Source organism: Xenopus laevis, chromosome 2S, assembly GCF_017654675.1.
Source record: "Xenopus laevis strain J_2021 chromosome 2S, Xenopus_laevis_v10.1, whole genome shotgun sequence".
NCBI classification, from domain to species: domain Eukaryota; kingdom Metazoa; phylum Chordata; class Amphibia; order Anura; family Pipidae; genus Xenopus; species Xenopus laevis.
In genome coordinates this window covers 125,394,085-125,408,375 of record NC_054374.1, presented here as the reverse complement: position 1 = coordinate 125,408,375, position 14,291 = coordinate 125,394,085, and the positions used below count along the sequence as shown (strand labels likewise).

At 38.3% G+C, this 14,291-nt stretch overlaps 1 protein-coding gene across 2 annotated transcripts in view; it reads right to left on the bottom strand.

The window, feature by feature from the left end:
* Window positions 1-14,291, bottom strand: part of gtf2f2.S (general transcription factor IIF subunit 2 S homeolog) — a 102,329-nt gene that overhangs the window by 13,120 nt on the left and 74,918 nt on the right. For both annotated transcript variants that reach the window (XM_018248133.2, NM_001088797.1), the window contains 1 exon segment: window positions 7,034-7,133. In XM_018248133.2, the coding sequence (XP_018103622.1) occupies window positions 7,034-7,133 (100 nt within the window).

Sequence of the window (14,291 nt, the reverse complement as noted above, 5' to 3'; positions counted from 1 at the left end):
TTTTCTTTAACAACAAGAGCCAAGCCACAAGCTTCTGGTGCCCATGAAAAGCTCTATTTATATGAACCCCTTATTATAGAGCAACCACCAAGATGTGTTTATTGAATTGAAGCTATCACTTACATGAACTTTTCAGCAGTGTAAAAACTAGTTATTTGGCCCCGTAACAAGATCATTGGATTCTTAACATTGGGCACAAGAATTTTTTCCTCCCTTAGAATAAATTGCTACTGCTACTTGTCAGTCAAAGTCCCATGGGGCCTCCTATGGTTCCTGGGCCTCTAGCAGTTACGCAGTGATCCCCAACCAGAAGCTCGTGGGCAACATGTTGCTCTCCAACCCCTTGGATGTTGCTCCCAGTGGCCTCAAAGCAGGTGCTTATTTTTGAATTCCTGGCTTGGAGGCACGTTTTGGTTGTATAAAAACCAGGTGCAGTGCCAAACAGAGCCTCAATGTAGGTTCACAATCCACATAGGGGTTACCAAATGGCCAATCATAGCACTTATTTGGCAGGAACCCCAGGAACATTTTTCATGCTATTGTTGCTCCCAAACTCCTTTTACTTCTGAATGTTGCTCACGGGTTCAAAAAGTTGGGGAACCCTGACACAGGGTCGGTTTCCTTTATAGTTATACCCTGGCTTTTTATTAAAACGTTCTGTGAGTTTGTAGGACAGACGCTGTTGGTAAAAAAAAATACATCCATCAAGTTCAACCTTTAGTCAAACAAAACCTCCCTACCTTCTAGTTGATCATATGTGTAGCACATAAAAGGGGTGCAGAATTTAATTTTGGTATTACATGCTTGTGCTCACGGGGGGAGGAATAAATAACTTGTGCACCTATTAATGATGACACACTAGAGCAGGATGAAATCTAGTTTAACACATGGTGTTATCTCTGGTGGCTTAAATATGGCATCTGCTTGTTATTGCACACAAAGGGTGGATTTTAGTGCAAAACGCAATCTTTCACATTTTCTTGTTGAAATCTGTCCCAAGTGTGCAGTGACAGGGGGATGCTGCCTCGCTGGTATTTCACCATCTGTTATTCCAGACAAGCCCAGGGTTGGTATTACAAATTTAGCTACAATATTGTTACCAGTAAATGTGTAATCACTGATTGCTCCATCTCTGGCCTGGCCCAGATATGACCCAATTACTTCTCCAGATTCTTCTCTGTCCCCACTAGCCAATGTACAACCTTTGCCCTACCTATAGAACCCCCACCCACCTCTTTATTTCATCATCCCATCCTCTATTTGGTATGAGACTCTATGGTTTCTTACAAAAAAAAAATAAGCTACAGATGGGGTGAAAGGCAACGGATCTGCGTTCTCTCTAATAGCCGTGTGTGATACCCTCCTTAGTGATCTCCAAACTATTCCAACAACAAGGGAGTCACTCAGGGTTGTGAAAAGGCTCCCATATGACCCTGTCCTAATTAAGCCTGGCAATTTGGATTACTGGCGTCAACTTATCAACTAATAACAATCACTCAACTAAAATATGAATAAATGTGACAGTAAGAGCAAGTTAAATAAACCTGGTAACAGAACACCAGAAATACAAAATCTTTTCAAAAACGGTCATCTAATTTAGATTACTGGTTTAACATTTAATAAAATCAGTCATTAGTGTGGAGCTTTTGATAAGATTCCCAGGGACACACCCGTAGCTTAATAGCTGTGGGTTTAGGGCATCATCTATTAAATCACTAATCGTAACTTTCACCTATGTATCCAAACAATTAATTCAAATTCCACACAACTTCTGTTCTCTAGCTTACCTACTCTTCCTTATCTTTTATGTATTTGTTATTTTATGTTCTAATAATATGAGAAAAACAAAAATAAAATCTTTGAGAGAAAAAAATTCCACACAAGACATGGAAACAGCAAGACAAGAAACTCCACATTGATGTTCATTCTGACTTCATAAAATAATGAGCATTAGGCGCAGTATTATGCTGGTGCCAGTCTTGCGTTTATGTACAGCAGCCTGTGTGTGGCCCTAAGAATCAAAGGAAGACTGGTACTAAAATCATAAAGATTTTTCCTTAAAAAAAAAAGAAAGAGAATGGTGTTTCAATTTTTTTTTTCATTTTGAAAATACGTATACTGACTTTTTCCCTATTATCTGATGCACATAGGCTCATCAACTATTTTCCATGTGATATTTAACTCTCATCCACAAAAAGCCAGTGGTTGTTTGTTATTTCACAACAATACAGCCTGATTATTTGCTTACCCAATGTGGAGGATGGGCAAAAACAAGTAAATGCATCTGAATATTACATCTTAGGCTAAAGGCACATGTGGTGTTCTCCATTGGGGGTAAAAAACATGTGCCATTAGCCTTCTCTAATTAAACATTTCACATTGCTAGATGTAAATACTTACCAGTAAACAGCATCCATTTAGCATATTTACCAGATGTTATTCCCTTTCCCTACATCAAATTCACTCAGTTTTGAAAGATCTTGGTTTTGGATGTACAAATTGTTAGGGATGCACCGAATATACTATTTTGGATTAGGCCGAACCCACGAATCCTTCGTGAAAGATTCGGCCGAAAATCGAACCAAATCTGAATTTGCATATGCAAATTAGGGATGGGAAGGGGAAAACATCTTTTACTTCCTTGTTTTGTGACAAAAAGTCACTCAATTTCCCTCCCCGACACTAATTTGCATATGCAAATTAGGATTTGGATTCGGTTCGGCCGGTTAGAAGGATTCGGCCCAATCCGAATAGTGGTGAAAAAGGCTGATTCCTGCCCGAATCCCGAACCAAATCCTGGATTCGGTGCATCCCTACAAATTGTAGCGTGTGAGATGGCGATAGCATAGAAACTTCCGAAGACTGAAATATTAGGGTAATGTTGTATACAGATGCCTATTTGACAACCTTGTTTTCATAATAATCCAATTAGCCAGTGTGGATACCATACACCGTCACACTATTTCTCTCATACATGGTGCCTCATGGTGCTACTTTGGTGTGATAAGTAAAAAGGGACCTAAGGATTGAAAGCTCCACCAAGCAAGGGTCAGATTTAAATGGAGAAAATCAGGGGAAGATAAATGAATAGGCTACCATAGACTATAGCCTAGGGGCCTAACTAGCTTTAATTATAATTTTTATATTCTTTTCTTTAAAAAAAAATAATGTCTTACCTTAGCAGCTGAGCCTGGGTCCGGGATGGATGGGTGCATGGTTAGTACCTGCTGAGAGAAGATTAGGAGGCAGACAAGGCAAGGCACGCACACATGAGCTCTCTAAGACATGACAGGTTAGGCATATGCTAAACCCAAAGAGTCTTAGAGAGCTCGGCCACACACCTTGTAACCACACGCCTTGCGTTGTCTGGCCTCCTAATCTTCTACTAGCAGGTACTGATTGTGCACCCATTCCAACTGTACCCAGGTCCAGCAGTGCACATAAATACAGAAGAAGAAAAAAAACATAAGTAACTGAAAAAAAACTATCTCATGGGTCCCTTGTGTCTCCAGGTTTCTATTGTTATGGATTCTTCCAAGGGAGACACATTCTACCAACAAGACTCTATTTTTCCCTTCTTCTTCTTCTGATTCTTGCACTCCACTGTGCACAAATTGATTCCTCCCTTTCTCTTCTCCTTTCTTATATATATCCAGGAATTCCATGATCCTGCCTTCTGCATGGGGCCAGTGGCGGGCCAAGGTGAAGGTCAGGAATGGAATAAGAAACAGAAGAGGTCGCGCCCCCCTGCCACTGCGCCCTAGGCACATGCCTCTTCTGCCAACCCCTAGTTCCGAAGCTACAGATCCTCATGCAATTTTCTATATTTATATTTGTAGTCCTATGATTTTTTGGCAAATTACCATTAGGCAGCTGGAGCAAGCTTCGATATCAAAGCAAAGAATAATCTCACAAAAAAAATTCTAGAAGAGGGAGAAAAAAAACCTGATGCTGCAAGATCATACACAATGTCACCTTTATAGCTTAGCAGAAATTCACAGCTGTAGCTGCACAGTCTGCTGGTACATCTTATGCCTGCATGCCCCCATTAATTTCACTCACTTTCTGCACTGCTGGTACACAGCCAGCCAGCTTTGCACTCCTTTCTCATCTGTTTATGGAACACACTCAGTAAAATGATTTCCAACTGCCTTTATATTCAGTAGAGAACGTTTTATATATTACTAGCTAGAGAGTCGATGTTTGGTACCTAATGTAACTACTGGTGCACATATTTCCTTGGCAAACCCCATGCTTTATGAACAGTTCATCAGAGAAGATGCAGAGGAAGAATGATTCTATACAGACTTAAAAATACAATGCCATCTGCTATCCTGATGCCATTATCTAGTGCAGGGGTCCCCAATCTTTTTTACCCGTGAGCTACATTCAGATGTTAAGAGTTGGGTAGCAACACAAGCATGAACCTGCTTTGAGGCCACTGGAAGCAACATCCAAGGGATTAATGAGCAACATGTTACTCAGGAGCCACTGGTTGGTGGTGTCTCTTAACCAAACCAATTTTGCCTGTTGCCATGAGTTCCAATCAGTTTGACCCTTCCATGTGATTAATATGGGTAGTGCAGACATTTTCTACAGGCACCAAAGCCAACACCACCCCTAGGAGTCATGATCAAGAAATTGCTAGACTTGCGGATATCCATAAAGGATCGTATGCCTGAATAGGGACATTATTTCCCATAGGCAAAATTCCAAAGACAAAATGTGTTGGTTTGGGCTGATGCATAAAAAAAGAGAGGCCATTTGTGACCTAACTTTATTCTTATAAAAAGGGAACACATTAATTTTAAATGCCCTCTGATTTTAAAATATAAAAATTCACATTGAATTGAGAATTTTGGTAGCGCCACATTGATAAAAATCTAGGAAAACAGGTTACAGCTGTCATGTACAGGGAACAACTCTCCTGAAGCAAAGAACATAGTAGCTGTAAAACATCTGTATAAATGCAGATGAATAATAAACTATGCAGTGAACAAGTTGGGCTTTTGTTTTTGCTATTTTTTGTGTTCTAGGACCTGGCATACAATCTCTGGGGTACATGTAAGACATGCCCCCCACCAAGCCTACATATATCTATGTGTTGCCTACGTTTTTCCCCAGCTGTGGCACAAGCTTCACCTATTAAGAACAGTGCCATATGACTCATTTCTGAACTTCAGAACTGTGGAAGATAGAGCTGTATACTCCAGCGCTTTGAGCCCAAAGAGCAATGCATTTCATTATAGTCACCCTGCAACAGAAAAGTGTTCGGCAGACAGTGGAGAAAATTTAAGAGGCCTTCAGGGTATACTGCTGACTCTGTAGCATATCACTGCTCATTACCATCTCTCTCTGTCAATGGCAACTCAGGAAATCGCAGAGGTCTGAATGTTACAGTACCATTATGTTTCTTGTCGTTGCTTGAATAGCAGTTGACTTACTTATATAAAATCTCTACTTACCACATTTATTTACTCCCCAAGATTCATTAACTGATACTCCCTGATCATTTTGGCTCTGGACCAACTAGCCAACCAATAGCCAAGTTTGTAAATAATTTTTCTTAACCATATCCCTGCTTATATTATAGACTCTTTATTTACTACATAAAAATTAAGGGAACTGCTAAAATGATTGAAGCCCTCTAGGAGAATCACATGCTGAGGGTGTCATGCACCTATAGTTCTTATCTATAATTCAAAAAGAGCACTTCAAAATATTGATCTTCAAATACTTTTATTCTATGCACAATAGCACTTCAATAAAAATGTATTTCAAATTGTTTTAGGCTCTTTAATTACCAATGAAATTGAATAATTCAAGATATTAATTTTTTTTTTAAATAAAAATATTTGTCTCATCAGATATATGGATAATCACTGCATTTCATTTTCCTTTATTACCATATGTTAAATATTTGAACACAATTACTTTGGGATTGAAGGGAAGTCTTACTGACATGGCCCAACAACATAATTCCACATTATTGTTATGCTGCAGACCTATTCATCTGGGCAATAAATGCAACTTGATCTGTATTGCCGATTACTCTATATAGTCATTGGTGAGTGCTCCTTTGGCCTAAACAATGTATTACAGCGAGCTATCTTCAGTTAGCTAAATTTGATTCTGACTCCATGTAGAGAGACAGATCGCTGATTATTTCTGAAACAGTACATAAATTGTAATTCATATTCATAAAGTTTATTATTTCCATAAGAAACTTGTGATACATTTTTATATTCAAGATAGTTCCACTATTTTTTAAAGAAGCATGATCAAGGCAGGATCTAACAGCCATGAGTTTTGATTGGTCTGTTACAAGAAAATAAGAGCAAACATCTGATTGGTTACTATTGGCAACTGTGTGTAATCAGCCCTACTGTCATATCCTTGTGATTGATGGGGATAGAAGTCACATAAAAAGCTGGCCATACATATTGGCATTACTTTTTATTATAGAGGGAGGCAGAATGGATCTTAGTCTCTCTCTCTCTGACTTAATTTAAAACCTTTATCCTGTTTTAGGTAGATAGTTTTATATTTTTCTTTCTATACCTGTTGCTCAGCTTTGATTGGTTTAAAAATAGCATTAAGGTGCCTTAGCTCCATTTTTTTTATTTTTAAAAAAATAAAAATAAGTAATAGTATCCAGATGTGGATTTCACCATGACCAGCACATCATGGACAGGTTTTTAATACCATTATCATGTGTTGTAGTCCTATGTAATGGGTCATATAAAGTGTATTTCATTGGGGAGGGGAGGATGCCATATTTTTGGGAAACTGCCATTGTATAATAACCTGCAAAAAACTGGAGAAAATGAAAACTGTATCATTGTATAAATTACCTCAGACGTTACCCCATGGAGCCACAACATATTAGATCAGTTTTGTTGCCTCAAAAAAAAAATCCAAAACGTTGGCATTATAATAGAATAAACATCTTTCTTTGTTCCATCAGCAATATCAAATAAAACCAGTAAATGGTTTAGACAAATTTGAATGAGAAAAATATTATTACACTTACATTGTATTGATGATTTGACACTGGTTTGTAATTTGATGTCACTGCCTTTTCTAACTGTTGTGATTGCCTCTTTGGTTTGGAAGATTCTTCAATCTGTTTTCTTAAGAAAAATAATGAAATCAATTACTGCTGGATAATCAGAACATTTCATTTAATAAGCCTTGACATTTGAAGGGGAATACATTACAGTACATTGTAATCAGGATAGGCCTAATTGATGAGACAAGCCATTAAATAGGAACAAAGGAGCTGATCTAATTGTATGACAGTTATGAAACTGTACAATTCACAGGTGCATTTATGGAACTTTGTATAATTTAATTTTTTTAAACTTTACTTTGGCCTAGTAAATAGAAATGCTAAAAAGAGGCCAATCAGTGCGCCAAAATGAGAAAGGTAACTACGGCAACTGTAAAAAAAAACAAAACACAGAGACTGCCAACTGTATGGTATAATACACTGCTCACTCTATGGTATAGTGCAGGGGTCAGCAACCTTTAGTATCAAGAGCCATTTTGCCTTCCACTAAAGAATAATAGTCTGGAGCCACAAAACATAACAGATTATAAAATTTTAAAAGTTTTAACCTTTTTTTTTTAATTTTAACTGTTACAAAAACAGAATACAACAAACAGAAGTGCAGTGTGTATGTGTAGGCCTACTTTGAAATAAATTAAACACTGAATAGCCCTATTAAATGCTAGTGTTCTCATCTGTTTAATGTGACTTCTGTTTTCGAAGCTGCATGCTGATCTTCCTTCTCTTGAGTGTGTGACCGCGGTAAGGACTATGATGAATCATCTTTCTGCGGCTCGGTCTTGCCTGTAACACCTGAGACGTCTATACCACCCTCGCACCTGCTGGCAGCTTCCTGAGTGTGCGACCGCGGTAAGCTAACCGTTAAGTTTACCGCGGTCGTACACTCAAGGAGCTGCCAGCAGGTGTGAGGGCTGTATAGATGACGTGACAGGCAAAGCTGCAAGACCAAGCCGCAGCAAACAGGATGAAGAGCCGCATGAGGCTCCAGAGCCATAGGTTGACTACCCCTGGCTTATACTTACCACTGTGACCAAAAAATCTATACTGCAAGTTTGGATTTCAAACACCAACCCCCAACCATCAAGCTATTCTTGGAGAAACTAGTTAGAGTGCAAACATTTTGCAAAACATGGGAAACTTTTATTAATATCATACCAATTTTTTATATTTGTGAAAACACAAATATATGCATGTTTCCAATTCCATGGATTGGTACATATGACCCACCCATAACCCTATAAATGGGATTATGCTGTCCCCACAGTGACCTAAATAAAAAGGCCTTACAAACTAAGCCCTGTCAGAGAGATGGAAAACCCTATAAAGAGTCTCTGATGTGATCATTTTTATTCTTATAACCGCTATGATTTATTTATTTTATTAGTTTTGTTTAAGGTTATATAAATAAAAGCAATAAAATGTTGTTATGACCAACTGTACTAGACATCCCACCTTCTGTACCACTTTGAGAAAAGTGATAATAATGGCAACAATAGGTACACAATATAAGGATTATATATATGTTTTAAGCCTTCATTGTTCTGATGCAATGGAAATATAATAGGGATGCACCGAATCCACTATTTTGGATTCGGCCGAACCCCTGAATCCTTCGTGAAAAATGTGTCAGAATACGAACCGGGTGGGAAGGGCAAAACATTTTTTACTTCCTTATTTTGTGGCAAAAGGTGACTCGATTTCCCTCTGCCCCAAATTTGCATATGCTAATTAGGATTCGGTTCAGCCGGGCAGAAGGATCCTGGATTCGGTGCATCCCTAAAATATAAACGTGACATTTTATCAATGTGGTGATGGTTTGACTTTGTACAATTACTGCTCCAATAAAAATAATTTAGAAAAAATAAAAACATGGCCAGCAAATGCCCCAAATATTATGCCCCAAATATAATGGCAGAAAACATGGCTACAAGCCTTACTAAAAGGAAACAACTACTGGGGTAATATAAAAAAGCCCTTAAGTTTGCCACAGGTCTAGTAACCCAAAACAACTAGTTATGTTTTTGCCTTTAGACAGCAGACCCCTAAATACTACCTGCTGGTTGGTTGCTTTATCTACAAAAACTTGGTTGAAGCTTTGCCCCAAGTCTAGGGTACCTGCAGTGAAACCTCAATTTTGTATACCATGATTAAGTTTTCCCTCATTTTACACTTTTTTTTGGTGGTCCCACCAATACAGAATGCATTACCTCCCGTTGAGAAGTCAATGAGAGTTATCCTAGGCAAAGCTCAAGTTTTTTGGTTGATTTAAAGGTTTTTATCTGAAAACTCGATCAATTAAGAGTTTTCAGGACATAAACCTGATCAATCAAGTGATTCGAATCAGAGTTTTTTTTCATTCAACTTTTTGACACAGTTTTTTTCATAAATACCCAAGCATTCAAAAATTCCAGTTTATACGGCAGAAAAACCCTCAGACAACTCACAAATTAGATTCTTGATAAATAAGCTTTTTTGTAAAACTTTTTTTTTTTTTTTTAATTATTTGCCTTCTTCTTTTGGGCAGTTTTCAAATGGGGGGTCATTGACACATCTAAAAAAACAAATGCTCTATAAGGCTACACATGTATTGTTACTGCTACTTTTTATTACTCATCTTTCTTTCTTTTTAGGTCCTCTCCTAGATATATTCGTGTCTCTTTTCAAATCAACGCACTGTTGCTAGGGTAATTTCAGATGAGTGCAATATTTGTAAGTATGCCTAGAGACATAGCAGTCTGCTTCTCCAGAGAATTTTTGTGCAAAAATGCATTCAGGTGTTTCACAAAAAAATGAAAAAGGGAAGGTTCAGAAGGCTTGGCACCACACTCACCTTAAACTGTGGAAATTTAAATAAATAATGCTAATTTTCCATTGTTACTAAAGGTGGCCATAGAAGTAACAATTAGGATCTTTTTTGGAAAAGCTCTTTCCAAGAAAGATCGTTCATTTCAATACATGTGTAGAGCTGAATAGTCAGATATACAAGTAGAGACAATAGAATTCTACCTGTATCTGATGATTCAGCACTGGCTGATGTTTGGGTGCCTTCAAAGGTACCTGATCAAAATTTTCCATCCAGCCTGATCGACGAGCCGACTGATATCCAAGTCTTTTGCCGACATCGGTCGGCTTATTTCCCACCATACACGCACTGAATAAAGTACAAATATTTTTCTGTACGATATTATCTGTGTGTCTATGGCCACCTTAATATTTTAAACAGCTAATTTCAACCATGCTTTATTTATTAAAGCCCCACACCAGCCATTCAAGTTTTTACAACCCTGAATTCAGCAATTTCCCATATTCATAATGAGATGTCCTTTCCTGTAATTTAGAGCTTTCTAGATAATGAGTTTCAAGGAAAGGGATACCATACATGTGCTAGCAAGTGGAGGCCTGCTAGATATCTTTCCAACTCTATGTAATAAACTACTCTGAAAGACTGTGCCATGACTACTGCGGCACAATAGTTTACTGCCAGCATATCAATAAAACTGAGGAAATTTGTTAAATATACTGCTTGGAAGAATAATGAATATTTACTCGGTGAGCTACAATTTGCCGAATCTAATTAATTTCTTTAAGCACACTGCAGGACACTGCTGCTTTGTACTATTTACAAGGGAGCAGCAGCAATGAGCGAATTAAATCTCGCAGAAAGCTATTTCAGGGTATGTAAATACTCTGAGGCTAAGGGCTTACTGTTTAAAACAGCCATGTGGAGAAGATATAGGGCAATGACTGGCATTTAGATTTGTTACCATGACAATGAATGATTGCAAAGTTTCCTTTAATAATGATATGCATTATGTTTGTGTGTCATGCACATGTTGATTATTCAGGTGAAAAACAGTTATTAAAATGCTTGTCTCAATTATTTTGATGATCACTCTTACATTTTGAAAGGCGCTCTAAATATAGCTTGTTTTAACTATGTATGGCAGTGACCAGCAGCCAGCAACGGAACACGAAAAGAAACGTATTATTAGTATGTTTTATTTATATAGCATTGACATATTCCCCAGCACTTTATAGAAATTATACAGCAGTCCCCGCCCCTGCGGAGTCCCTATCACACTGACACACTATAGTCACTATTATTTGGAACCAATTAACCTGCCTGTATGTTCTTTTTGATCTGGAATAAAACCAGTTTAAAGGAACAGTTCAGTGTAAAAATAAAAACTGGGTAAAATATACAGAACAGAACTCTACTTCCTGCTTTTCAGCTCTCTAACTCTGAGTTAGTCAGTGACTTTAAGGGGGGGTCACAAGGGACATAACTGTTCAGTGAGTTTGCAATTGATCCTCAGCATTCAGCTCAGATTCAAAAGCAACAATTATGACCCATGTGCCCCCCCCTGTTCTGTTACACATGCAGTCACTCCAGCCTTTTTACATTACATTTTTGGCTAACTAACTATATTAGAAACATTATTTATTTTGCACAGCCTATCTATTTACCCAGTTTTTAATTTTATACTGAACAATTCCTTTAAAACACACATTGTTCGTTGTTGGGTTTGTCATTCTTTACTTCTCTTTATGTTTTGGTCAAGCAGAAAGCTTAAACTCTATTTAGCTTAACAGACATTTCTAAAACACCAATACAGTATATTCTGCAGCGCAGAACAATAGATAGGTGTATGTGTCAAACACACAAATTACACTTACAGGCAAATAGACCTAGGTCTGACCTCCAGCTTCTAAAACATGAATGGGAGAATGTAATATTGGTCGCTAAATGCAAAAAAAGTTCACAGTTCATTCACAATGCAAATAAATGTTCACAAAGAGAATCATTTTGCCTTTGCAAACACTCGCGAAAGTAGGATAGAGATTGCAAATCTTATAGTTTGCGATAGTGTGCAGTGTATGTAATAAAACTTCTTAATGAAAATGTTGCTACAAAAGCTTAGGCCACCTATAATCAGGTCTTGAAGGTTAGCAATGTGCAAATTAGATTTGCAATGCAATAAAAGTCTAATTTAGGATATTACATTGAGACATGCACATTTTATTCACAAATTTGTTCTCTCTGCAAATGTTATAACATTTCCCCCAAAGGCTTTAATACGGTTACAAGCAGTGTCGGACTGAGGTGTCTATGGCCCGCCAGGGCTGCAACCTCAAGGGCCCTTCTCTATACCTCCCAACTGTCCCGTTTTTAGAGGGACAGTCCCTCTTTTGACAGCTCAACCTGCAGTCCCTTGTTTGTACTGAAAAGTCCCTTTTTTCTCTGCACTCTGAACAGCCAGAAAAAGAAACAACGTTTCTAACTTAATTGGCTTTAAGTTCAGAACAGCCACAGCTTCATATAAGATACTTTGTAACAATTTCGAGATAAGCAAATAAGTAATTGTAACAATATAAGATAACAAGTCCCTTGGGAGAAGTTAAGACTCACAGCTTAACAGCCTCACGAGGAAACTTCGGGCGACTTTGGAAAACGAAGCACTGCGTGTGCATTGTCGCAGCTGATTTTAATTTTAGCCGGCAGAGGGCAGGGGGAAGGTAGTTTGGGGAGGTTGCCACCCCGAAGTATAGGAGATTTGTCGCTGGGGCGACTAATCTCCCCGAATCTGCTTGTGTGGCCTGACCCTTAAGGGCAATTCACCTTAATTAGAAAACTGTAATAACTAAAAAAAATGGGCATGGTCAAAAAATACACCACTACGCACGCCAACTTGTTGTCCCTCTTTTTATTTCCAAAATGTTGGGCAGTATGCTTCTCATAACATGTGCCCTTCAGCACCACACTTACTCCAAAAGCTGCATATATTTTACAGCAACTGGCTGTGATCAGGTGAGGGGCCAGAGCCCAAAGGTTTTTCCCCTTTTACATTACCACGGCTAACACTAAGAAACCAAGTCTCTAGCTCAAGCCTGGGAACTGTGCCTCTAATAGTAACTTAACTATGCACTTACACATCAAACAATAAAGAAGGAAAGGCTGAATCACTGTGGGGGTGCCATAATAACCTATTTGAGCCCCTATGCCAGCACTCCTATTCACTGAAACTTTTGCCTGTCCAGAGAGTTATACCACCGAGTGCTGTGCCACGACTTTCTTTTCTTTCCACAGATTCTTCTACTGCACAGTACAAGATCCACAAGAATGAAAATAGTTGCGTAAAAGTTGCTAGAATACTAGCAGAAACAAACATGTTTTTCACAAAGAGAAGTGGCAGTTAGGTGTCTGAGGTAAGTGAAAATAATCTCTCGCTCTCCCAGTGCTCAACACTTTTAAGGCTCCAACTCAAGTGACATACGGCCACTGCCCACAAGAAGCAGAGCTGCAACCCTGTGACATGATCATTTAGGGGCTAAAAAGTCCTCAACTTTTGGAATTCTTCTCTTTCCTTTTCCCAAGACAAACATATAAAAATAAAGACGCTGAAAATGTGTTTCAAATTCTTGCACTGCATACATTTTGCACGTTTCCTAAGTACGTGTAAAGACACCACTAGGGATCTAATTAATAACATTTCATCGTGTGTCCTCATTTTCACGTTCACTGTTGCTCAAATGCAAAGTATGAAACTGGGAGGCTTCTGCTGCACAAGATTTTTTATGAAGATATGAAAGATATGGCGTTTCGTTTCAGTTCATCAAAGGAGCCTGAAATACTTTTATTAGCTTGTCTACACTTTGGGAAATAATTTAATGATTTCTTTTGCGGTCACTTTCATTACTTGAACAGCGCAGAATTTTTTGAAAGATGAACGGCTTCTACAGGAATAGTCATGGTAATGTCTCAAGTTAGAGAGACATCAAATAAAGCAGAACTCTGCCTATATCTATAGAAATAAGTCAAAACAACTGGACTTGGTGTGTTATTTTCCTTGAAGATGTTTCACCAGTCATCCAACTGGCTTTTGGATGACTCAGTCCAGTTGGATGACTGGTGAAATGTCTTCAAGGAAAAACCCACAGCAAGTCCAGTTGATTTGACTTATTTCTATAGATATACCATGACCTGGATGAATGAGAATCTTCACAAACAAAACTATGCCTAGCCTTACTCTGCCTTTTCTCCATTGGGGTAAATCTGGATATAAACCCAATAGTACTGATAAGTAAACTGTTTTGTTCTTTATCTACAGCAGGGTTGTCAAACTGGCAGCCCGCGGGCCGCATGCTGTGTCTGCTTACCATAAATAAGATTTAAAAGGTATAACTACAGAGATTAACTAGCCCCTGCATTGTTTAAACC